This window comes from Fringilla coelebs, assembly GCF_963513975.1.
Source record: "Fringilla coelebs genome assembly, chromosome: 6".
NCBI classification, from domain to species: Eukaryota; Metazoa; Chordata; class Aves; order Passeriformes; family Fringillidae; genus Fringilla; species Fringilla coelebs.
The window spans coordinates 3,580,142-3,607,037 of NC_140034.1; the positions used below are offsets into that span (position 1 = coordinate 3,580,142).

The following is a 26,896-nucleotide window of genomic DNA, read 5'->3' on the forward strand; positions in this document are numbered from 1 at the left end:
CCAATATCACTGGTACCAAGGCACACAGGGTGCACCACAGCTACACAGCCCTGCTCAGGGTGTGCTGCCAGGGAACAGGCCCATGAGCAGGAACCTGTCAAAGACTGTAGGAGGGGATTCAACATTCCTCTCAAAAATTGATAATAAACCACTTTCTAACAGACTATTTGGAGCCAGGCACTCTTTTTGCCAGTGCTCTTCAAGCATGGCAGCCAACTCCTCAACAGAGAGGAATTTCTTCCATGAATTCTTTCAGAACACAGACACTGAGAAGGCACCACTTCATCTAGCTCTGCTTGAAGGCAAAAGATGACAATCTGTTGTTTGTGGATGGATCTAAGGGCTTGGATTTTTTGGATACATTTGTGTCCTCAGATTTCTGCTCCTGGCTCTTTTTCACTTCATCTTCCTCAGCTGGGGGACGCTTCCTCTTTTTGTCTTCTGCTGAGTCACTGACTCTTCCTCCTCTTGCTTTCTCAGTCCACACCTTTGAGGGAAAACAGAAAAGTGCAAATTAGGTCACAAAACTCACCATTTTATTTCAGTACCTTAAAATCAGAGTAATAATGTGTATAAAACAATTCCTGTGATGAACTAATATGGATTAAGTAAGGAACTATTTCCTCACTTTTTTTTCTTCTAACAACATTCTCCTTCAAAGCTGGACTTCTTTTGAGACTGTATATGAAATTGAAGCTCTTATTTGTCTTTCTGGAGAAATGAGAAACCCAAAAGGCCCAACAAGTTAAATGAGAACAAATTTAATCCCCAGTGAATTAAGCCTGGCTATGTGACTTTGAACTCATTCCTTTTGTTATTTGTTCATTGATTATTCTCCTCTCACAAGCCTCATTTTGGAAAAGCTGCTTTCTGATATTGCTTATAATTCAGTTTATATTTTCATAAATTATATGTCATAGATCATGGCACAGTTCAAAATTGAAATCCATAAAGATGGATAAGAGTGGAATTTCCAGAAAGAAAATCCTAACTGAAAATAACCCAGGGATTCACTGGAGAAAAAAAAAATTTCAAACCCACAGAATTAGAGAATGTTTTCTTACCATCCTTTCCTCTGATGTCAGCATTCTAAATCGACTCATTCCTTCTTTTATTACTTCTGCTTCATTCAGATCAGGATTATCTGTCAAAATGTTTGCTCTGTTCTCTTCTAGCCACATCTGGAAACCTGTCTTTGGTCTAAAGCAAGCACATAAAAGCTGTCAGGTTAAGAAGATTATAGGAAAACCACATCCTCCCAAAACAACATTTCTGAGCAGCATCTAACTGGGTATTTTTGCTCAGAAGACCTCTCAGGGCAGCAGCCTCCTCTCTCCCACTGCAGGATGCTCTGAGAACATGCTGACAAGGCAAGACTAAGTCAAGCATTTTTATTAAAACTGTGATATATATATATATGGAGATTAACATTCCAGTTTTAGAATGACAAAGCATAATGGTTCTCTTCCTTTCTGACAGGGTCCCATCAAGCTAAAAATAGAGCACATTCATTAGCTCAGCTCTCCTTGCCACTTGTTGTAGAACATCATCTGTAAAGGTTAACTGACAGAATGCCAGTCCAAATGAGTAATAATTACCTTCATCTTCCTCAGCTAAATGAAGCCTAAATGAAACATGATTGTAATAATGCAGGTTTCATGAGGATTGGGGTTGTTAGGAAATACATCTACTTCCCAGGAACAAGACAGATTAGAGCCTGAGCTAGGAAGAGATGAGTCCTCAGGTGACTGAAGATTTTGTTGACCTTCTCTTTAAAAAAACCCCACCAAAATAAAGCTTTTACTCTTTCACATAAGACCCTTATCTTTGAGACTTTGTGATTTTCAAGAGCTGTTGAAATTTGCACTATTTCCTATGCTTGGGACTGTCACAGCAGCATGGTTCCATTTATCAAAGGTTATTACAAGCAGTATCAAGGCAAAAATTGTTGCTTAGAGCCCCAAAATTATATTTTGAACTGCTCATTTATTATTCCCTCCCACATTTTTCAAGTGGGTTCACAAATGTGACAGCTTGTGAGCTAAACTTTAATCTTCATGTTATATTTCTTTGGCCAGTCCAACATCTTCAGAAATAAAACTTGCATTTCTGTCAAAATTGGAATAGGGCACTGAAATGCAAGTGTCTCTCACCTTCTGTTTTCAGTGTTTTCCTGTGCAGTGACTTTGGCTTCTTGGGACTCATTTCCTGCTTTTTCTTCTCTTTCTTCCACTGTTTTTTCACCAGGATTAGTTGCAGGTGTGCGGGGCTGGAAGAAGGAGGCTGCTGAAGCCTACAGAAATGGAGAATAAGGAAGCAACATGTAAAATCACCTCACTCTCAAACAACATGTACCATGTAGCCTAACAAACCCCAAGCCTTTCCTAAAGACATAATAATCACTTGCATTAATAGAGTATCTAGTCCATCCAATTTCAGCACAGCAGATGTTTACATTATTTAAAATAAAAGCACAAGGCTCAGTACAGAAACTTATTTCTACAATTGATTCTTTTTCTGCTGTTTTATGTGCTGCCATAGTCTTTGCACTATGCTTAAATGAATTCTGCCATCTAAGCTGCTTTACTCACAGGGTTTCATACTTAATAAAAGCTGGTAAAATTCCATTTTTTGTTCTTTCCTCACTGAAATGATGCAAGAAAAGACTACAAACATTACCTGCTTGGTCTTGGGTTTGGGAGTCAGAGGCTTTATAACTGGAGGGTTCTGCTTGTCTGCAGCTCGACTGCCAGATGAAGATGTTTTCTTTGAGTATTTGGTCATATTGTCTAAAACATTTCCTGAGGGGACTACTGGGTCCTTTTTGCTGGATGACACCTAGCAAAACAAAGAAATAGGTGTTTTATTTATTTTCTGTCATGTTCCCCTCCAAGGTATCAGTTATATTGGAAACTCCAGACAGAATCTGTTGTGGTTTTCAGAGCATCACAATCAAAGCTGCAAAATTCTTACCTTAAATGGATTCACTCGTCCTCTGCTGCTGGATGCAACCAGAGCTGATTCAGGGGAGAGAAAAAAGAATGTAAAAATGTGTGCACTAACACATGTATCCAAATCTTTGAGGCAATGTGCACATTTTAGATGAGTAGAAATTCACTTTAATAACCCTGTGAAGGTTATGCTGTACGTGCTCAGCTATTCTTAGTTATCAGAAATGCCACACAGGACCAACAGCTTAAAATACAAACCCAGAGGAAGACCCAGTACTTCCTCCACTCCCAAATCCGTTTCCACTCCTATTATTCTTGCTCAAGGGTTGGCAGGTCGCTGGAGGTCACATTCTGCCCCTGCCTGCCCACACTCACAGCTCTACCTCAGGATTTCTCACTCTGCTTTGCAAGTAATAAATGTGCCTGTGAGTAGTGAAACAAATCCATTGATCACTGTTCTCATTTGTCCCTTGTCCCAAAGAAAGCTTTCATGGCACAGCCAGGCAGGCACTGATTCAGCATTTGGCACAGCTGAGGCAATCAGAACAGTGTCATGAACACCATTAGGTAGTGAAGACAGGAATGGGGAACCTCTTAAAAAACAAATCTGTGTGAGCAGGCCAGGCTGGACAGGGCTTGGAGCAGCCTGGGATAGTGGAAGGTGTCCCTGTCCATGGCAGGGGGGTGGAATGAGGTGAGCTTTAAGGTCCCTTCCAATCTAAGCCATTCTGTGAATTTACCATTTGACAACACTGTTATGCAGTAAATTTAAGTAGTAATGGGAGAACAAAGGATAAAAAACAGGAGCAGATTTGTGAAGAATGACAAAGGTATCATCCTTTTATCCTGGAATGAATTATTTACTCACCAGGCTTTGGAGTAGGCACCTCTGCTGAGGTGACACCTTTGGAGAAACCATTTGGCTCTTCTGAAAAAGGAAAGGAGAATATATTTAAATGCAATAAAATATTGTAGCATAAATTCTTTTAAAAAAAATCAAACCAAACAGACAAGTAAGAAAGGATGGGGCTTGAGCAACCTGGTCTAGAGGAAGGTGTCCCTGCTCTTGGCAGCAGGGCTGCAACTGGATGAGCTTTAAGGTCCCTTCCAACCCAAACCATTCTGTGATTCCATGACTACAGAAAAATTATGAGAGTACAAACACTTTTACAAAACCATCTGGCATCTCTACTAGATTTAGAGTTGTAAATTTATTTCTTAAACCTTAAGCTTATTCCTTAAAGTGTGTTCAAACTACTCATCTATCAATCTACCTCCTGCAAGATTGGAGCTGAAATCAAAGTAACTGATTAGAAGGTGAGCCAGTCCTTCAGGAATAAAATCAGGCAACAGGAAAAAATCCCCCAGGGCCTCTCTAATGGACACTGAGCACAAAGCACACACAGCTGTGACACAGCAGATGACACAAAGTGAACTTGTTTCTCTGCAGTGACTGCAGGCACAGGCTGGAATATGGAGCCACTTAATTCCTTATTAAGTCTGCAAAAGCTATCTGGATAACTCCCAGTCTATTCAGAGAATATATTTTTCTTACTCTCTTTATGCACTTCTGGGGTTTCTTCTGCTTCCTCACAGGCATCAGTTTCTTCATCATCTTCCACTTCTTGGTCCTGCTGAACATTCCTGCCTGGCAGCTGCCCCCACTTGGTGGCAGAGCTGCTGGAACTAAAGGAAGGATTCAGCACAAAGGAAGTGGTCACAAAGTCAGAAGGAAAACAGAAACAACAGATAGCAAGCTCACTTACCTAATTTAGGCAATAAGAACAATAACATTTGGCATTTATGTGCATTATACCTTGGTTAAACTGTGAGGATTAAAGATTCATTAACCACTCCATAACTTTACTGCCAGAACACTTTGCAACAAATATAAATGCAAATATTAAAGATCTTCTCTAATCTCCATGTAAACACTTATACCTCCAGTATCATCAGATTACTTTTTCTATATCCATGAATATACACACAGTATATTCAAATATACTATATATATATTTCTATATTTATACATATATATGTATATATATGTATGTATATATTATATATATATTTTAAAATAACATGGATATATAATCTCATACTGAAGACATCAAGTTTGAACATTTAAGCTGATTATTTTCTAAATTCCCAATACACTAGGATGTACAATTCTTACATTTTCCTCCTAAAATTTGCCAATTACCAAAATCTGTATAATATACATAAACAAAAGGCCCATTTCTTTCAACCAAAACAATGAGCATTAGATTACTCTGGCACTAAGAACAACATAATGTTTGTGATGGATTTTAGCCCTCAGAGTGGTTGAAGTTGCAGACATAGGATTACAGCTTCCACACAGGATCCAGAAGAACAAGCCAGAATATTTAGAAATTAGTTTTGACTGTGCAGTTTAACACAGAAGAATAAGGGAAAGGCTACAGATAAGTTCAGGGACTTATCACTTCCCTTTGCTTAAATAAGTCCCAAACTTCATATATAAAATTGCTATAGGGAGGCATTGCTTTCAACAGTACAACACAAATGAATATAAATATATATTATTAGAAATTATTCTTATATTATTATAAATTTAAATATGTTAAAAAGCAACCCCATAACAATTAAAAAATACCTACCAAAACACAAACACACACCTTTTGCCTCATCATTTTATACAAAGCAGATGCAGGTAGGAGAGGAAAGATTGATAGCACAAAGAGAAAAAAAAATGCAAAGCCAATCTGTAATATGTTCCATAGCTTTTAAGAGCTGGGATTAGTTAGGAGGGAATAAGACCAAATAAAATAAACTGAGATGGGATATTGAAAAAAAGGGATGGGTGGAGAAAGATAGGATTTTTAGACAGGTGTGGAATGAATTGAGATTGAGAGACTGAGACAAAGAGGGGAAGAAAAAAATAGGTGGGAGTCAACCAAAAGTAGGGAAATGTGGGAAGAGAAAATTCCAGTCTGAGCAACTTAGCATTGAGCCTGCTCTGGCTCTGAGGCTGCTGGACACAGGCACGCAGGAAGTGAGGGGGGAGACATTTCCCTCTGTGCTGGTATCCTGGGACTAAGGAGTCCTCACGAGACACCAGCAAGGATGTGTCATTCCACAAGGATCATTTCCAAACAGAGCAACTCGAGCTGTCACTTCACCCACAAATACCCTGCAAACTGTGAGCTACAGAAACGCACCAAAACCTTCACAGAGCAGCAAAACCCATCCCAGCTTTTAGCCACGGAAATTCGCGTTACCCAGCGCTCGAGCGCTTTCGGAAATCCTCTTCCTCCTCCTCCTCATCCTCCTGTGCTGCTGCCAGCTCTGAGGCTTTTTCCACAGCCACCTGACTGAGGAGCTGGGCCAGGTTCAGCCTGCGGGAGCGGGAGGCGTATTTGATGGCCAAATTCAGCACGCTGTGGGTCATGAGGTCAGCGAGCTCCAGGCAGCGGGACTCGCGCTCCAGCTTACAGGAGAGCTGCAAGAGAAGGAGCCTGGGGAGTCACACACCTCAATTCCACAGCTCCCTCAAGACTCCAGGAGTAGGATATCACAGTCTTGGTGGAGTGAATGAATAAAGATAAGACACCAATAATCATGAGCTACAAATCAAAGAAAAGCTTTGTTATTTCCTTCTTCCCCCCACCCTTCACACTGCAGCCCACCTTCTACCTGAGTCTGAACCAGCTGGATTGCCACTCACTAGCCAGACTCCTAAGAAGAGGAATCAAATCAAAGCAGCATTTACATCAGATGCCATCTACAAATCAATTATAGAATCATAAAGTGGTTTGGGTTGAAAGGGACCTTAAAGCTCATCTCATTCCAGCCCCCTGCCACGGGCAGGGACACCTTCCACCATCCCAGGTTGCTCCAAGCCCTGGCCATCTGGCCCTTAGCACCTCCAGTCTCAGGGATAAATCTTAGGGATTCTTTCTATTATGTATTTGTACTTACAGCAAACAGTTTCATTAGGAGTTCCTGCTGTTCTTTCACTGCCTGATTTTTAGCATTTTCATCAAATTCATATCCGTTTTTTGACAAGTAATCCATGTGATTGTGAAATAAAACAGAACGCCAGTACTGCTCCTGAAAAAAGGGAGAAGGATGAGTGTTGGAATTCAGAGGGGAAAAACAGTCCATAACACAATGCCTAATAATTTACAGTGGATTTTATCCACTTATCCTGAAGCATTCCTTTCCTCTGATAATGAGGGTGAGGGGCAAACAATTCTCCTTCAAGTCAATGCTACCAAGGAAAAGATGGATAACAACCACACTTATACAAACTGATCCAAACAGTTGCCATATATTTTGAATTCCATTTATATTACAGGCTTGCAGCAGGATGAAACCTACATGTTCACCAATATACTATCAGGATAGACAGTTCTAGAACATTTTATCTGTTGTCCCACAGCAAACTGGAAGTATTCCAGAATAACTCAGTAACCTTAGGAGTTCATCTGAGAGACACATAAACAGAAACTATAATGCAAGTATGGCTATTAGACTAGGCTAGCCTTGTTCAAAATGATTATAAACTTATTCAAAATCAGTGTGTTTTCATCAGATGTATTAGAATAACTTTTCTTTACCTACACATATTCCCTCAAGCCAAATCAACAATTCCTGGCATTCTCATCCCATTATTTTGGATAGAGGGAGGAATGGCAAACTATCAGATAAAAAAACAAAACACTTAACCAAATGAAGGAGAATTCATTAAAAATGTCAGGGTGTTCACTATCAAAACTTTTTATCTACACTTCTATCAAAGAGAATAAATTTCAAATACCATTCAACTGCTCAAAGGCTGAGGTTAGAATTTTATGTTCATTTCTCTTTTGTGCATTACAGCTGAGCATCACAAGTCTGAAATATTTAAACCAATAAAAACTGAAGAATAAAGACTATTATTTGTCTAGAAGTGGTCCACAGGCACATCTTGCTCCAACCAGCCTCAAATAAGCCAAGCCAGAAGACCTGTGTTTTCAGTGATTATGAATTTGGATACTTAGAACATTTTTCAAAAATTTTGTTATGCCTAAAATAGTAAAACCCAGACATAATCAAGGGCACCTTGACTGGAATCCCCAAATTTGGTATCACAACCCACTAAAAAACCAAGAGTGAGAAAGACTTCAGTGGTCAGAAACAGATCATGTGTAAATACAGCTTTGCAACAGCTCTGCCAGTTTTGTTTTGTGCTCTTCTAGGAACAGTTGTGAACCAAACCAGAGAAGCTCCACAAAGCACTGAACCCAAATCACCCCCTTGGCCACGTGTTTTACTCAGGGTTTCCATTGTTCCTCTTTCACAGCAGAGGGAATTAACAGGGGTCTGGTGTCATCCCCGCTCCAGGGACACCTGAGCCTCCCAGCTGTGGGCTCCACACCATGCCATACCTCCATCTGTCCCTTCTCTGTTTCCACTTGACAATAAGGAAGTTTAAAAGGCAGGATTGCTACAGCAGGTCGAGGCAGGGTGGGAGGGAACCGGGCTCCTTTACAGGGGATACACCTGTGCACAGAAACAAAACACAGCCACACTCACCACATGTTCCACATCCAAACCAGGTCTCCTCAGCAGCAAGATACTTGAAGAGGATTTGTCCTTTGGAAAGTAGCAATAAAATGATTGGCTTAAATACAGCAATGTGTATGATTGCATGAAAATGGGTTATCTTTACATGGCAAGCAAAACCAGCAAGGCACACGCTGCTCTTGTTCACACTTTAAACTCCAAATGTGGCACAAAACACACTCTGATCTTGATCTCACAGAATGTTTAACAGCTGCTACAAAGGGTAAATGCATTATATTAAAATCAGAAGCCACTGAACAACTGAAGGCACAGACTTATTGCTTGATTATATTTAAAGGAATAATTTCTGGTAACAATCACTTAAGCAAACCATTGACTGGGGAAGAGCTGTGTTTCCTGCAGCACCAATGAAGCATTGACAAAAACATCTGGGTTTTTAAGCTGCTGTTTCAGAGACTTGAAAAAAAAACACAGGAAGCATCAGTGTTCTGGCTATCTCTTAATTAAGGCATGTGGTGTTTCTACAACAACCCTCCCCCCTTCTTATCTTCATTATGCTGCTGGCTTTGAGTAAAATGGTCTTAACAATTCAGAGAGCAGCACCCTCTTTCTTGGAGTAGAAGGAAAAACTCAGGATGAGAGACTCACAGTTGACCATCTTATCAATGTGATGTGACCTGCACATTTTTGGTGAATTTTCTGGAGGCCAACATAATGATTTGGAGGGAGAAACAGGCAGGGAAGTGACATTTTAACAGAGGTATCAAATTATTTCCCCTATTCCAAAAAAGGAGAGTATTATGAAGAATGCCACATAAGTTTAAATAAAATTCAGTCTCCCACCAAACTCTACAATTGCCTGTAATTAGTAAAGAAAGAGAGTCTAAATTTCAGTAAAATATGTGAGCTGATGTATTCTGCCCTGGTAGGAAAAGGACACAGACCACGGAATAAAAAATGCTACAAATAAAGCTTAGCAACAAAATGTTCAGCATGCATGTCACACTAAAGAGAAACAGTTATTTAGACACACTAGTATAACATTTTATAAAGAAATGGTCAGTTTTCAGCTGAATATTTGAGCAGTTTTACATCCAAAATGGTTCTTCAAGGCCACAGTTTAAATATTAATGTAATAACAGAGAGCTCTGACTTATCTATGTCTGATGATGTAGATGAGTTAGAGGATTGGATTCTTTTCTAAGTCAAAAAAGGGGAAAACAAAGGGGGAGGAAAAAGATACCAAGAATCCCAAAAACTTGGAAAAAAAAGAACAAACAACCAGAGCCATCAAAAGCAGAAGTAGATTTCTAACAGCCACCTTAACTTCAGAAAGTTTCTCTAGCAAAATGCAGTTTTATGAATGTGTCAATAAAGCGCACACACACCTCTGAGCCAATTAATCAGTCACAAGTTAGAAAACTCTAATGAGCTACTCAAAGGCAGTTTAATATAGAATCCTCCATGCAGAATTCTATTTGGGGAGTTACCATTTGCTGTGAAGATTTACCAGGCACCTGTTTCAGCACCAGCTGAAGTTCGCAGTTTTGTAAAAAGGGATTGAAAAGGGATTCTCTAGGATTGAAAACCAAGACAAACAAAGCATGAATTATCTGACCTGAGCTGCTGGGGATTTTCATGGATGCCAACGACCCAATAATGATCATATTTCCCTTTGCAATGCTCTCTGGTGTTGCACACTGGAATCCAAGTGTTCCCAAGCCCTCGGTTCAGCATCCGCACAGCTCCCTCGGAATCCACGTAACAAGGGGTGCCTGTTTGGTACAAATGAGAGCATTTCCTCTGACAGGCAGCAAATTACAGCCCAGCAAGGTGGGGGTGGTGGGTACAGCTGGGAAATGATGTTTATGCATTTCAGAGAGACATCCTCTCTCCCAAACTCAGCAGAAATCCGTTTGGAAAAGGCAGTTTCCTTGGAGAGATGCGCCACCTTCTGTCAGCCAGCACCACTGCTGGTCAACTGGCAGGTTCCAAATTAAAACATTTTATGGAGAAATCGAATTTATACTGCTTGGGCAGATTCCCAAAGGAAATCAGCTATTATACAATTAATTTTATGTTTATTATAAAAGGTCCTCCCAAGCTACCAACTTTAGGGGGTTGGGGTGCTCTTATGGTGTATTATCAGAGTTTATTTCTTTTGGCTGAGCAGGAAAAGCAAGTCCTGATAACATTTGAATGGGAAAATATTAAAGATTTCTGACAAATATATTGAAAGAATAGAAAAATAGAAATATGTTGTTGAGGAGATTGGAAGAAAAAGTCCAAGTCCCAAGATCTACATTACTGAAAGGGCATTAATTAGCCAAACTTGTCCATAAAATAGGAGGATGGTTTGGGTTGGAAGGGATGTTAAAAACCATCTTGTTCTGCCCCCTCCCATGGGCAGGGACACCTTCCACTATCCCAGGCTGCTCCAAGCCCCATCCAGCCTGGCCTTGGACACCTCCAGAGATCCAGGGGCAGCCACAGCTTCTCTGGGCACCCTGTGCCAGGGCCTGCCCACACTCACAGCCAGGAATTCCTTCCCAATATCCCATCTAACCCTGCCCTCTGTCAGCTCTGCCATTCCTCCTTGTCTTGTCCAAAGTCCCTCTCCAGCTTTCCTGTAATCCCCCCAGCAGTGTCAGTATTTCCCATCACCTCTCATGCAGGTGTTTCATACCTTCTGCAGAGAATCCAACCCACACCAAATAGGATTTCCTTGTCAGAGAAAGAGGGTCTCCATGCAGAATTTGTCTTTTCTTCATTCCTAGCTCCATCAGCTGTACCCCGAGGCACTGGTCCCCATCAAACCCAGTACCTAGGAAGAAGTTGTTCAATGATTGTGTTAGAAAACAGAAGAATTGGCTAAATTAGTTTGGAATCAAAAATTAATTCTAATGCACTATTAATTAATTCTAATACCACTGTCAGACACACAACTATTTGATATTTTGGACACACGAGATGTGCATAACAACAACTTCCTTAATTTCCTGTAGTAATTCCTTCTGGCACATCTGAAACCCAAACTTAATAAATTAATTTCACTGTTGCAAAATTCTCCCCTTCCCCACAGTTTAATCTCAGCATCCCAATATCAAACACAGGCTCTGCTGTCAGAAGTCACAGGTGTGTGGGTTGTGGTGGATGTGCTTGTAAAAGCATCACCCAGAAGAGGAAAATGACAAACACCATGAAGAAAAGAAGAAGAAACCCTCAGGTGTTTACAAACAAATTAACCAGTGTGTGAAGCCAGTGAGAGGGGAAGACTGAAAACAATCCCAGCTCAAAAAAAGACAAAAGGGAGGAAACTACCTCTGTGATAAACAAGCATCAGCTGCTCCCCATGTCCTGCCATGGACACCACTGGGCCTGGGAGACTGAAGATCTCCTTCTGGACTCCTCCAGCTGTGAACACACGGACCAGCAGGGCACTGGTGGCACAGGCAGCCCAGCCCTGACCTAGACAGATGGCCTCAATCTCTTCATCCTTTGGCATATCCACAGTCCATTCCTTGTTGGCATCCCAGGAGCCAAAATGGATGCAGTGGAGCTTGCTAAGGCAGAGACAAAGAACCAACAAACATCTCAACATGAAGTAAATACACTATCTGAAAATACACTAGTATAATAAATTTTTGTCTGAGATCTTGGATGGAACTACAGGTGGCACTGCAAATTTCAAGTGGTCATTTGCAAAGGTGTTGCTCTTATTACTCAAAAATTGAAGAGCCAGCTTGACCTCCAGTACTGTAGATTTAAAGTCTCTGAAGCCTGAAGCAGAGAGAGTTGAAAGATCTGAGAGGAGATTTTTTAGATGGAAGTAGGTAAATGTCCTCCTTGGCACCCTGAATATCAGCCCTCATTAGAAGTCAGTCATATTATGCTATCTTTCAAAGGGAAAAAATATTACAAACTTCAGTTCTTAATAACTGAAAACTGCCTATGAGCAATCCACAGACATCATGCCTTTTGAGAGGTTACCCATTTACATTGAGAAAACACACTTTCAAAATCAGACAACCAATATATAACAAATAACACTTTTAAAGGATGCTTTTCAACTTACCACAAGGCTGTATGTGTGAAAATAAGAAAGCTCTCTCTTCAAGATACTTCCACAGAAACCAACAATAAAATACTGTTGAAATTGTTCTTAAATGCAAGAACAGAGTTTAGCTGGCCCAGCTGCTTAAAACTTTCTGTGGTTTTCAAAACTTGTGTTCTTCACACTTGAAATTCTTATGGGTATCTCCAAACATCTCCTCAGGAACAGTGTGAAAAGAAATAGCTGAACCCTTATGATTGATCTTTTATCTGAGCAGACTGAAAAATTGTTGTTCATGTTTACAATTTCCTTTGAGTCTGCATTGTGTGAAGTTTCCAGTATACATACATTTGTAAAAGGAATTAAGAAGAAATTCTTGAGAAAGAAATTACATTTTTCAATATTCTTGAAGGTTCAAGTAGGTGGAAGCTAAAATTCCATTGAGAGTGATCCCATTGTCTCAGGTTTAGCTGGTGTGTGTTCTATTCCCATCTGTCAGAGCTGGGGCAGTTATCCTCTGTTCATGGGGCAGTTTCCTTTATTTCTGCCACAGCCCATCCTCCCTCCAGCAGATCTCTGCTGTCCATGGCCACTGAGTGTCCCTGCAGGGCTGATCCAATTCCATCATCCCATGGGGAGATGCTGCGCCCAGGGCAGGAGCCAAGCATTCCTACCTGGATCCAATCTGCCCTGGAACAGCACAGCAGCCTCTGCCCCCTGCATTCCCAGAGGAGCAGCTTTCTCCTGCCCTGCATTCCCAGAGGGAGAGCAGGCCCATCTCCAGCAGCCCTGCAGCTGCAGAGGAAAACTCCCCCCTTGTGCAGGATCCTGCTGCAGCAGAGCCACAGCTGGCACTGCAGGAGGGCTGAGCCCCATGGGATGGGACTGTGCCACCATGGGATGGGACTGTGCCACCCTGGGATGGGACTGTGCCACCCCCATGGGATGGGACTGTGCCACCATGGGATGGGACTGTGCCACCACCCTGGGATGGGACTGTGCCACCACCCTGGGATGGGACTGTGCCACCACCCTGACCCACAGGGTGCCAGCTCCTGTTCTGACTCTCTCAGTGTATTTTTGGCTTGTTTTTTTTTTGTTTGTACTACCACATTTCTATTTTTAGTTTTCCTAGTAAAGAGCTGTTATTCCTATTCCCATATCTTTGCCTGAAAGCCTTTAGATTTCAAAATTATAATAATTCAGAGGGAGGGGGCTTGCATTTTCAAGGAAGGCTCCTGCCTTTCTCAGCAGACACCTGTCTTTTCAAACCAAGACACCCATAAATAAAAAGCATGATCAAAAGCCAAAAAGCTCAGAATCTATAGAAGCCAATAACAAAAGCCAAACAAGTTAAAAGCACCTCCCTATTATGGGTTGTGCAGAGCAAGGCCATGACTTACCTTGCAAGCTCCTCTGTACTCTCACAGGCCAGCAGGATGGCTTCAGTGGAGAGGTCAGCCATGGTGTGGCCCAGGGAGTTGGGGAGGTGAGTGGCATGGTGCACAGAGGTGTCGTGGAACTCGATGTCTATGGCGTTGTCCTGCTCATCGTTGTAGCAGCGAATGATTCCAACTGAATTCCACACCTGGCAGAAGGAACCACACACACCTAAAGAAACCCATCAACTCAAATGTCCTAAATCCATCAGATATACTGCCCTAAACCAGCCTGTTGTAATCATTTTATCTGGAACCAGTGTGGGTGGCAGGCTGGATAAAGATTGGAGACCTGTGTAATCAGGACTTGTGGTTCCTAAAACAGCTGAATTAGGCAGAAAGTAGTTTCACTCTCACTGCTCAGCCATCTTTCTCCCTACCAAAGAACTTGCAGACAGAAAGAAATAGTGAATGTTTAACATACAGGTCTTAACAGCACAAAATTATCCACAGTTCTGACATAGAAAGGAATTTTTAAATGAATTTGCTAGAATTGAGTAGCATGGGTACAAACTGCATAGCTTGATTTTGTCTTAAAGCAAAGTATTTCTTTCTAAAGCAACTGAAATGCAAACCAAAACATTATGTTTTCCTTGCATGAAAACAAAGCTACTTTCCCTTACTTAGCTTCACACTGTAAAGTATTAAAAAATATTGGATAGATGAAAACTTGACATGAAATGGGCAATTTTAAATACAAAATTAATATTTTAAATCCAAGTAACCAGCATCTAAATCTAAATAACCACACAGATTTACCATGAATCGATGCATCAGATGCACAGGAGTGGAGCCAGACTGGAAGGGCTTTTGCCTGGGGGTTGGCACTGGCCCATCATAGAAAGGCTGTTGTGTAGATGATGGTGGCAAAGCTGAAAAGCCACCAGTCTGATCATCACCATCATCCTCCTTCTCAAGAAGACCAGAACTAGCTTTTATCAACCCAATATCTAGAAGTAAAAAAAAAAATCAAAAAGCTCACACACAGTATTATGACAGAATAAAGGTTTAAAAAAATTAAAACAGTCGAGATTTATCTGGAGAAACAAAGTAGAATATATCTGAGTTAAGGATGCTAAAAGATCATCCTAGTAAAAAAAGAGGTCTGGAAAATCAGTTCATTGTGTACCTAGTGAGTTATCATCATCATCATCAATTACTGCCCGTCTCACATGGCCTGGGGGTTGCATAAGGTCATCAGCATCATCCTCATTATCTCCAGTTTTTGGGGAAGAAGGAGGCTCAATCCCATCTCCATTTAAATAATCATCATCATCTCCATCAAACAGATCGTTGTAGTCTTTGGCCACTGCACTGGCAACCTACAACCAGATTAGCCATCAGCACAGAACTTCCTTTGGACATGCAACTCAAGAAATAAATTAACACACAAGATGGAACTTGCAAAGAACAAAAGAGAGTGTTCCACATAACCTAAATAATGAAATTAATTCAAGAACTCATTGGCACTGAGCACCTTGTCATTTGGCTTCTCTGCATCACCAATATTTTCCAACAGCCCCAAATTTCCTTCATTGTCTGTGTAAGCAATTTGCTTATATTTAGGGTGCCATGCCAGTCCACAAATTGAGTATTTTTTCTCATGCTTCATCCTAAAAAGAATATGAAAATAATGGATTTTAGTAAGCTCCTCAGGGCAGAACCTTCCCCTCCAAGAGTTATTGCAAAAAGTGGTCATTTTTATTTAGTACAAGAAAGTGATATTACACATAATAGGATAATTAATAAGCCACCTTCAGAGTAAACAGCTGCTACAAAAGTAGAGCAAGTCTTCCTTTTCCATGAAGAAAATAATTTAAGGTTTAAAAATCAATCAGAATCATATTCTTAAAACAACAGCTTCCTGATACACATTTAGAAGACAAAGGAACTCCTCAGCACTCATTTATTCCAGAACCATCCAGTTATAGAAAGAACATTATTTGTTTCTCTTGAATAAACTGATACATTAATCCTCTCTCTTTTCCACCCTTTATCCTTACAAAAATCATCCCATTAATTATTTATATTATTTGTCTATAATTCTTAACATAGAGATTGCAGTTACAATCATGTTTCTTACTCAGAATATTCAGATAATTCTCTTCTTCTCCACCTCATTAGTAATACCTTTGATTTTAATTGGGGGGATATTTAGGGTTCTTTAAGAGCTTTAATTAACCAAATTGCATTTGCCAGTCTGTCCTTTTTGGCCTACAGGTGAGGATGGCTGACTGACTGAGTTGTGTTTCCCTCTCCCTCTAGAAAACATGTTACTGGGGTCTGGGATGAGAGGAAAATTTGTTTCCATCAAAGCTATCCATTAATCTATCATCAGTTAAAAAAATAATAACAGATATACACAGAAAGAAAGATTCTGGGATTTGAACAAAATCCACATTCAAGTCCCTTCCCTAAGGTGCCTGACAGGTTAAAGCAGAAAACCCTGTAAATCTCAGTTTTTTAAGAGGCAGAGTTCTATATTTGCACAAAAAAGTTTTACAGAAAAGACCTTAAAATTCTATTTTTAGAAAAAGAGAAGAATTTGGGGATTTATGGAACAACACTGAATACCTCTCTATGCACTGCTGGGTTTCTACATTCCACACCACTAAATTCCCATCCACACTTCCAGCTGCCAGGAACTTCCCACAAGGAGACCAGACCACAATATTCAAGGGCTAAGGAAAAAAATAAAACTAATTATAATAAAAATTAACCAATGCATGCACAGCATTCCCATTCTGGAACTTAAATCAGACAGATATTCTGGAATTAAAAAAAAAAAATCTATAATCATCTTTAGCAGACCATATCCAGCCTACTGTACATGGGCTGGGGTTAAGTAACTCTTTTTCTTTAAAAACTATTATAAAAATGGTTGGTTTAAAAAACACTCTTTGAGATAGCACACATATTTTTGTTTCAGAATATGCATCTTCTGTCATTAAACAGTGCCATGAGGCCAAACAAAACCCAATTCTAGACATGCAGAAAGAAGCAGAGTGTATTTTGCAAACTCAGCACTAAACTTTTCTTTATTTATTTTGAACTTCATACAGTCCCATAAATTAAAATCCAAGGCTGTGTGTTCTGCATCTTAGTAACACTAGGAGGTGATTCTCTTCAACCCCAAAAATCCCAAGCACACAGTGATGCCAAAATAAAGAAGGTGGCACAGTCAGGTCTACTAAATTTCAGCTCAATAAAATAGAGAGTGAACAAGTGACATCTCTGCTCCATACAGAAATAATACTCCTGACATTTTCTCTAAAAAGCTCTGTATTTAGAGCAATTTGTGGAAACAGATGTTCTTCAGCTGCAGTGGGTGAGTCACCAGGAGACTTTAGAGACCTGGTGGGTTACTATAAATGAAGGAGGGGAATCACATGGAGGTGTTTGACACCACTCAGCATCTCTGCTCTGTTTTCCAACAGAAAGCAACAGGATCAGAAATTAAACAGAAAATGTGAACAGTCATTACCAAGAGAAGGGGGCCAGGGAGAGGTACTGTGCAGAAGACAATTTCTTGCAGAATAACATTCAAATTACAAAGTATTTAACAAGCCCCTGGTTTCTGCACCTACCAGTGTGATGGAGGCATCTGACAGATCAAATTGACTATCCCAGGTCTCTCTTCTGAACAGTTCAACAACTTTATCTACAGGAACTGCCAGCAGCTGCTCAAAGGAAAAATATTACACCATTTAGAACAAGTTACCTGTCAAACAGAACACTCAAGCAGCACATTTCCCTCATTCAAAAGCCTCACAGATGTGACTGCCTCAGGATTTAACAGCTCTCTAACATCCCAACCATGCCAACTGAGAGAGCAAGCTGAAGTAATTTAAATTACAAGGTTCTTTAATGCTTTCCACAGGCAACAGAGCAAAACATGCCTGTTTTTACTGTAATCTTCATTTCCTTCTGGCAGAAAACTGCACCATAAGGTTATAGGTTCTTATTTATCAAAACATGACACACACACACACCATTTTCAATGCCCTGAGCACAAGGTTTAGGTGATCCTTTACCCTCCCTCCCCAAACTCCTTTTGATCAGGTTACAATTTCTCAATAAATCTGATTTGAATAGCTGATTCCTAAACCAGCTCATTTCATCTTCCATAAAACTACATTGATGTTACTGGCTGGTTATTTCTTTAGGATCTGTTTTTGTTAGGATTCCAACAATTTGCTTTGTAAGAGAAGCAAGACAACTGCTTACATTTTGAATACATGTGTGTGAAGAATTAAAAAATGGAAAGTATTTGGTTTTATGCAATATGGATATTGAAACAATTTGTACTGAGGGTGACATTTACTCTTCCATGGAAAATTGATAAATAACACTGTCATAGCAGCCAGGGATTTTGAAGAATCATGGAATCTAGGTAGGAATTTAGGAATCATGGAATTTAGGTAGGAAAAGCCCTCTAAGGTCATCAAGCCAAGCCATTAATGTGAAAGTGTCATCTTCACCACTAACCCATGTCCCCAAGTGCCACATCCACACAGCTTTTAAATCTCTTCAGGGATGGGCACTCCACATCTGCCCTGGGCAGCTGTGCCAGGTCTGACAACTCTTTTGGTGAAGAAATTTTCCCTAATATCCAACCTAAACCTCCCCTGATGCAAACTGAGGCCATTTCCTCTTGTTCTGATGTTTGTCACCTGGGAGAAGACACCAACCCCACCTGGCTGCAACTTTGATCTTCAGGTGAAAAGAAAGGGAGGAACTTACTGAGGAAATACTGACTAGAGCAAAATTGACTCAAAGCAGAGAAGAACAGGAGTCCTTTATTGCTCTGTTGTGAACAATTTGATTACTTCCCTCGTGTACAATGTTCCTTCCTATTCAAGCACACCAAGACTGTTTAATGCTGGTTAGGGCTGACAGCTGGACTCCTGCCAAACTCAGTCTGGAGCTTAAACAAGGAGCCACTTCCAGCATTTTATGTTTCCTAAAAGGGAACTTCACCCCAAATATTTTCCTTACTCCCAGGAGGTGCAATTTGGGCTTGCCCAGATTGAATTCTACCCTTGGACTCAGAGGCAAAAGAAGGATTAAGATGTGATAAAAGAATGTCACTTACCTTGCCAGTGCCAGGTTGCCAGGCAAGCCTGCAGATTGATTTAGCATTTATCACATCATTACATTTTTGCAGCAGCAGCCAGCTTGTTGTGCATGTCTGAAAACAGAATTTTAAAAAAATAAGCTTTTTAGCTCAGCAAAAATCTGCTGTTTAGGACAAATTCTTAAAGGAAATGGGTGGGGAAAAAAAAAACAAAAGGAAGAAATAAATATATCTGAACTGAAATAATCTCTTTCATGAAAATACAGTAGTGCATACTGACTTAAAAATAATTTGTCAATGTAGCCCTGAAACTATTTTAATGACAATAAAACTACTTGTAACAGAAATAAGATCACAGAACATGTATTTTTAACCAAGTACAGAACAAATGAGCCCATCTATTCTTAGGTTATAGAGAAATGTGGCCAAAAAGCATTTGTCAAACCCAGATCAACTACGGCAAGGTGACACACCACAGCCTGAATATGGTCCCAGCTGGATAAAGAATGAATGGCTGTAATCTCAAATCACAGCACAGATTCATGCATCAAACTGCCCCAACACTGGAACATTCTCAATATCATTTCCCCAGAAGGCAGCCACTGTCAGTCTGGAACATGAGATTTCACACAACTATGCTTGTGTTGTAAAAAAGTAGCAAGCCACAAGTGTGGGGGGGGATATTTTCAACTGCACTTACAGGAATAATTCCACAGGGATTCTTATTCCAGTCAGTGGCATTTAGCAAAACTAATTCCATATCCATATGCATGACTGCCTTATTAAAGCCTTCACCTGAAATTCTCAAGCTCCTTAGAGTTCTAAGAGCAGAGGCTAAATGTGTTTACTACAGTTAATAAACTGTTTATTATAATCAAAATTCCTCAGTGCTGAAATTCTGAAATGAGGAATCTGATGTCAGTTGCTATCCTCATTTTGTCCTTGGCACTTACAGTGTTGGCCAATTAGGAGAGATGAACAGAAGGAATCAGGGATTTCACAGGCAGGAAGAACAAAACACAGCTACCCAGGCAACATTTCATAATCAGGTTTTGGAATTTCTCCCAGAAGCAGAGAGAAGTATTCTGTGAAGTGTAACTAGATTTCATCCCCAAAAGGAAAATCCTGCTCCAGGAAGGTTATTTCAGTCCAGCTCTTCTTGCTGTCTGTGAAATCCTGGATTGCTTAGGAAAGATTTCACGTGGAGAGGTCAGCCTTTACCTGATCTGCAATGTTCCAGACTCTGACAGAACCGTCACAGCTCGCCGAGGCCTCGGTGAGAGAATGGAGTAAACAAATTAATAATTAAAGACACGGAGAAATTAATGCTACAGAACTGAAAAATCCCTATAACCAATGCCACACACACAGGATATACAGGCAGTTTTAAAAAGAAAACCTCTCTGTTTAAACCACTTTAAGATTTAAAACTTTCCAATGCTGTCATCTTGGAGCTGTACTCATCTCCAAGCTTCTGTAATTACAAACCCTCATACTTCAAGTGAGCTATTTATTTGCAGAAGAGGGTCAAAATTAATATTAAATTTAGTGAGGCACCTTTTCTCCTCTAAATTAGATTCCAGAAGAACACAGACAGTAACTGATTAGTAAAGCAAAGATGGAGCTCTCCTGGGAGGCAACAAGTTGTGACAGACTCCATCACCAGCAAGGTCAGATGAAATGAAATTGTCTCATCTGCCCAGCCACTGGTTGGGTTTTTTTGGTAAAAAAAAATTTAATTTTTTTTCCCCTCAAGGAAAATGAGATTCAAAGCAGAAAGCAAATAAGAAAAGTTTATTTTTACCAGGTAAACATCCTTGGGGTCAAAAGAAAGGCTTAAAACAGGAGCATCATGTCCTCGGAATGTTTTCTGCTTGCTGCTATCAGTCACCTCCACAACTTTGATCATAAAGTCACTGCAGATCACAATGACATAAAATTGTTAATATTGCTATTAACAATGACAAACTATGGTTTTATGGCAATAAAAATAGGCATTAAATATCTTTTGGGGAAGTTACAGCTCTCAACACTATATGATGTAATGGAAAATGAGAATCTTGAGGATTGTTACAATAGGACTCAGGCCAGACTGGTTTTAGCAGAAAATTATTTTTGTTCATGTCAAAATATGGCTGTTTTTTGGAAAAGATATTATGCACACAGAGATCATATATCTCTTCATATAATATTCTACATGAGCTAATAAAAATCTCTGCTCAGATACCAGAGAGCTGATGACTTAACAAGAACTATCTACTGAGTAGGATCAATATTCATTAATATAATTATTTGGCCAAGTGACTTTAAAAAAAAAGATGGTGCAAGTAGTCTATTTTGTGTGATTTTTTAACAGGATTTTTAAGACTATTTATTGTATCAGATACAATAAGAGAATTTTAACAATTTAATTCCTTCTTCTAAAATTGCAGCCAATGCCGCAGTTTAACTCAAAATAATCCTAAAACAAAGAGCTCCTGTGATAAACTTCCAGTACCACTCCCTCTGAAACCTCATTGCAATACCCTCAGAAATTTCACTTTAGGATCTAATTCTATAGGGTTAACCATTACATTTAACCTTTTTCATGTAGTTCATGCTAACTTTGGCAACCAGTTGGATGTTAAATTTACATATAACTGAAGTTTGAAGATTTCATGTAAAAATGGAGAAATCTGGGACAAATAAAAGCAATTCTTCTCAGCTGCACTCCCACACTTCATGGTTTTCACCATTCTCCTTTAGTATGACACGAAGACCTCACAGAGGGGTGGCCTGACAGTCTTGTGAGCTCTTTTTCCTAAAAATGTGAGAGCCCCAGCCAGGCTGCAGGAGTTCTGGGGGGTTATAAAAGTTTTAGAAACAGCAAAGAGTTTGCTGTCTGCCTAATCTCTCTAATCAAAGCTGGATCCTGGGGCAGAGCTGTTCTCTCAGAAACAAGCACTGGCAGAGGGCCCAAAGCCATGATCCCTGTCAGATTTGGAGAATACAGTGGTTACTGCCCAGCCTCCCAGTTTTGGTGGAGCTGCTGCCAGAGTTCACAGTCCAGCACGTTCATCCAAAATGCTTTTCTGGTTCAATTCACACTTAGAGGAGTCAGGAAGCAGATCTCTGCCATCTCCCCTGTGGAGCAAAATTCCAGGAGAGGCAAGCAGGCAGTTTGAATTAGCTATGACTGCCCAAAGAATTCATCAAATCCAATTGAGAATCACCTGAGCCTTAAATACACAAAAAAAACCCCCACAAAACCCACTGCCTGTTGGCTATTTTGCTTCCTCTGTTAAAGGACTAGAGTATATTCTGTAAAAGCACACGTGCTGCCCTAAGAAAAGAACTAAACTACATATTTAATTCCCCTCAGGCAAGTCTTGAAAGTGTCATCTGTTATCATTTGGCAGATCAGTGATGCTTATGCCAGAGAATGACTCAAAGCCCTCACAGAAATCAGAGCAAATCTAACTTGTAGATGTGCACATTCATCTGCAACCCCATTTTCCTGAGCAGCTGGGACATCATCCTCAGCTCCCAGTGACAAAACCCTCACTGAGAGGAGACATCCAGAAAGGTGAACACTTGTGCTTCAGACTGAGAGCTGAAAACACTCAAGGCTCCTAAAGAAAAGAAACTATTTCACAACACCAGACTTCTACATAAAACTACTTGGTGGATCAAGTATCTCCCAGAGCATTGTTTCCTAAACTCCTCTTCATTCCTTTCTTCACCCCCCTGAAGGCATTTTCCAGCCCTCAGAGGTTTGTGGGTTCATGACCTCGCTGGTAACAACCAGCCTGTGAGGAAGATTCCAGATTCTGCTTTTCCTCACACATTACCTGGATCCAGCAGCAACTTTGGTGCCATCAGGACTAAAGGTGACATGGTTGACAGGCATGGTGAAACGTGTGAGGATCCCATCTGGAGCTCCCTCAGGAAATGTGTGGATCTGGACAGTGTTGTTGGAGACTGCTGCGATCAGCCTCCCATTCTGACAACAAAATCAGCCACAAAATCTGTCCGTTAAAACACATTTATGCCACTGAGACAAAAATCCCACTCTGATGTCCCAAATATTTTGTCAAATTATTAATTTATTTATTAATTTCATTCATTCATTTCAAAAAGGTCTGACAGTAAGAGTAGTACAAGAAATACTCTTTAACTTGCTTTCTTTTCTGCCCAAAAATACAGACAAGCATAATAACTTTAATAATTTATCACTTTAACCAAACTAACTTGCATGCTATTTAGATCTGCTGCAGCATCAGGAGAGGGCACCCTTGGACTGGAATTCTCAGTTAAATGCCATCAGGGAAACATGAGAAGTTCATGAACTATAGCTCAGTTCTTCGCAGAAAAGAGAAGGCAGATTCTTACTAAAAATTAACCCAGATTTTAAAAACTGCAAATTAAAATAAATAATTATCACATTCTTGGAAAATAATACCTCTTTGAGTAACAATACTATTCCTCAGTTGTACATAGCAGTAAAACTTTAAAATAAATATAAAGAAATGCCTTGTTTTCTTTTTTATTGTGTGTATTTTTTTGGGGGGAGGCAGTACTGCAGTAGGGGTTTTTTGTTAAGGTATATAAAATTATACTAAAAATCCTGAAGGTAAAAGAAGCAGCAGTCAGCAGTGGATAACCTAAAAAAATAAGAGACTATATTTATTACCTAGATTACATCAACATCTCAGAACAGCCCCTCATGGCATTTCATTAATGATGAGTAATTTCTGAAAAAGAATTTCCTGACATTTAAGTCTCACACTGCTTAAAAATAAAACATCCCTCAAAAACTAGGAGCACCTTTTTCAATTTTTCCCAGGATTTTTCCTCATCTATTCTTTAACAGATTTAGCAATTTCTGACTCTGCCACTGATTTGCTAAGAGAACCCATTCAAGTCATGTGTTGGGTTTGTGAAACAATAATTAATGTGAGGAAAATCTACAGCAAAATACCCTAAAAATCAATTATGAAAATAGATTTTGCAGGTATTGAGGGATACATGAGGTATGTTAAAAAGGACATAAGAAAGAGGATTCAATTAAGGCAGTAATTCGGAACAAGACTTCAAATGATGATTCTTATAATTCAATAAAAATATGTTAGTACTCATTTATTTCCTCTTTCATACTCCTCTACAAAATCACAAGTAGTTGAAAAATTTTCTTTAAATTTCTCTTTATCACTGCCAAGTTAAATACACAATATTTGTAGAACTGAGGTAGGCTTCTGGAAGTCTTCTCTTCTAAAACTGCCACAAAGACAGTATTTTAGACCCACTATGATTAATGTAATATAAAAAATTGGACATGAAGGAAATAATGTGACAATTCTCAAGCTAACTACATGAACATGCATAGTAAAAATAATTATTTTCTATTATATAAATCCTTTTCTCACTTCAGGGACACTGGGTCAGAGGCATCTTTAGCCAAACAACAATTTTGAGACCATCACAAACCATTACTCACTTTGTGAAAGCAAGTTTTGATTAATACAGATTATAATTCCTTGGACTTTAACACAGGCCCACATAAAACAACCTCTTGGTTTTCTTCCTAATACTTGATGATCACATCCTATGCCGGGAAAATTCTTGCAACTCACATGGTGAGAAAACACTGAAACAGCCTAAAAAGTTCACTGCATAATTAGCTTAATCTGCTGGGTTTGCTTCTCAGAAAGGAGATCAAAGTCAGAAATTAATGTAACTGAATGTGAAGGAAGAGGAAGGGGAAAAAACATTACAAAATTAGTGTAAGTTATAATTCCTCTACAACTGTGTATGGGGTAGAATGAATTGCCAGAGATAATTCCTGTTTATTGTTACCCACAGAGGCAGCATCCCTGAGCTGGCAGATCCACAATCTGGAGGAACATCCACAACTGTGAGGAGCTGTGTTAACAACCCTACCTTTAGAGCACATGAGTAGGCCTTTTCTCCCACATTAATGGACTTTGGATCATCATCATCCAGGTTTTCCCAGATCCTAACATCTCCATCACTGCCACAAGTCACAATGCAGCTGTGGAAAGACACGGGATTTGTTAAAATCCAAGAATCTGCATCCTTTTTGAAGCATTTGGTTGGAATGCCAAATGAGGCTTTTTGTGCTTTCAAGGGATTGTTACCAGATCATCTCTTATGAACAGTCTTTGCAATGATAATGATCTTTAGAAAGGAATAAAATAATATGAACTTTAACCATACCAGTATATAAGGTGGATCCTCTGTGTTTGTTTTGAGAGGGCTTGGGGTTTTTTTAGTTTTCTTTTTAGTCTATAAAAAGGTAATACTAAATATATAGTTTGTATTTTTACAAAGAACTAGCACAAGGAAGAGATGAAAATATAGCAATCCCAATATTGCATTCCTTCAACTATATTTTTAATTTCCTAGTGCACACATAAACGTATTTACTCCCACACTACACTGATTTCTGCTAAAAACTATGAAGTCACTCTCATAAAATGTGCATATAGAGTTTATATATATATATATAATACTTACTATATATATATACATGGGGATATATATATATGCTTATATTTAAGTTATAAATCAATCACTTCTAAAATCAGAGCACCTAAATATGTCACACATCCAGTTCTCAGCACAAGCAAAACCCAAAGGATTTCTTGGACCATGCCAGGCCATAAATCCATCCCAGTGTCTCACACAGCAGTGGCTGATATAGAAACTTACAGAATCATTCAGATTGAAAAAACCCTCTAAGATCATTGAGTCCAGCACTGCCGAGGTCACCACCAATCCATGTCCCCAAGTGCCACATCCACACAGCTTTTAAATCCCTCCAGGGATGGGGACTCCACCACTGCCCTGGGCAGCTGTGCCAATGGCTGACCACTCTTTTAGAGAGGAAGTTTTTCCTAATACCAAACTGCTGGGAAAGCATCAGACAGGAACAAGCCCAGCCCCCTCTTGGCTCTGGAATGGGGCTGTTACCTGCCGCTGTCATCGAAGCAGACGTCGGTGTGTCCCTCGGTGTGGCCGTACCGCATCGGCTTCTGCTTTGATGGCATCTTTGCTCCCACCTGTCTGCTCAGGGAGAGGAAAAAGAGAAGAAATAACATCAATTAAAGGGAAACACTTCAGAAAGAGCATCAGATGGGGGGACAAGGTGAGAGCTGCTGGGACACCCACCTGCAGGGATGGGGACATTGGCTGGGGACACAGGATGGGAGATGAGGACACTGTGGGGATGAGGACATTGCTGGGAGGGGAGCAGGGGACACTGCAGGGATGGTGACATCACAGTGATGAGGTCACAGGGGACAGGAGATAGGGACACTGTAGGGATGATAGGGATGTAGGATGATAGGGACACTGACATCGCAGTGATGGGGACACAGGGTTAGGGGGAGCCACAGGGATGGGGGCACTGGGAAATAGACATGGGGATAGGAGATGGGGACATTGGATATTGCGGAGACGAGGGACACGCTGATGAGGTCACGGGGTGGGAGATGGGGAGGCTGTAGTGAGGATGACATTTCAGGGATGGGGATATCACGGAGATGGGAGATGGGAACACGGGGATAGGGGGTGTGAGGATGGGGACACGGCGGGGATGGGGACACAGGGATAGGGAGCGTGAGGATGGGGACACCGCGGGGATGCGGGCCCGGGTTACCGAGGCCCAGAGAGGGGCCTGGCAGGCCGGGGCCTCTCCCTCGGCCGTCCCAGGGCAGGCCGGACAAGCCGCCCGCCGGACCCCGGCAGGGAGCCCCGTTCCCCGCGGCTGCCCTTGCTCCGGAAAGGTCCCGCAGCGCCCGCGGGGTCCCGGTGGGGCCGCACC

At 40.5% G+C, this 26,896-nt stretch overlaps 1 protein-coding gene across 1 annotated transcript; it reads right to left on the minus strand.

The window, feature by feature from the left end:
• Positions 1 to 286: 286 nt before the first annotated feature.
• WDHD1 (WD repeat and HMG-box DNA binding protein 1) lies at positions 287 to 26,120 on the minus strand (the record flags this gene model as incomplete). Its single annotated transcript, XM_084208299.1, has 25 exons — positions 287 to 487; positions 1,065 to 1,200; positions 2,154 to 2,293; positions 2,680 to 2,838; positions 2,974 to 3,017; positions 3,820 to 3,879; positions 4,507 to 4,637; positions 6,212 to 6,432; positions 6,912 to 7,043; positions 8,363 to 8,477; positions 10,120 to 10,276; positions 11,188 to 11,325; positions 11,823 to 12,064; positions 13,959 to 14,143; positions 14,754 to 14,944; positions 15,124 to 15,316; positions 15,472 to 15,607; positions 16,569 to 16,675; positions 17,582 to 17,674; positions 19,090 to 19,185; positions 20,293 to 20,343; positions 20,876 to 20,987; positions 22,902 to 23,053; positions 24,991 to 25,102; positions 26,044 to 26,120. The coding sequence occupies 25 exons, from the start codon at positions 26,118 to 26,120 to the stop codon at positions 287 to 289; spliced, it is 3,381 nt and encodes a 1,126-aa protein (XP_084064425.1).
• Between the last annotated feature and the right edge of the window lie 776 nt (positions 26,121 to 26,896).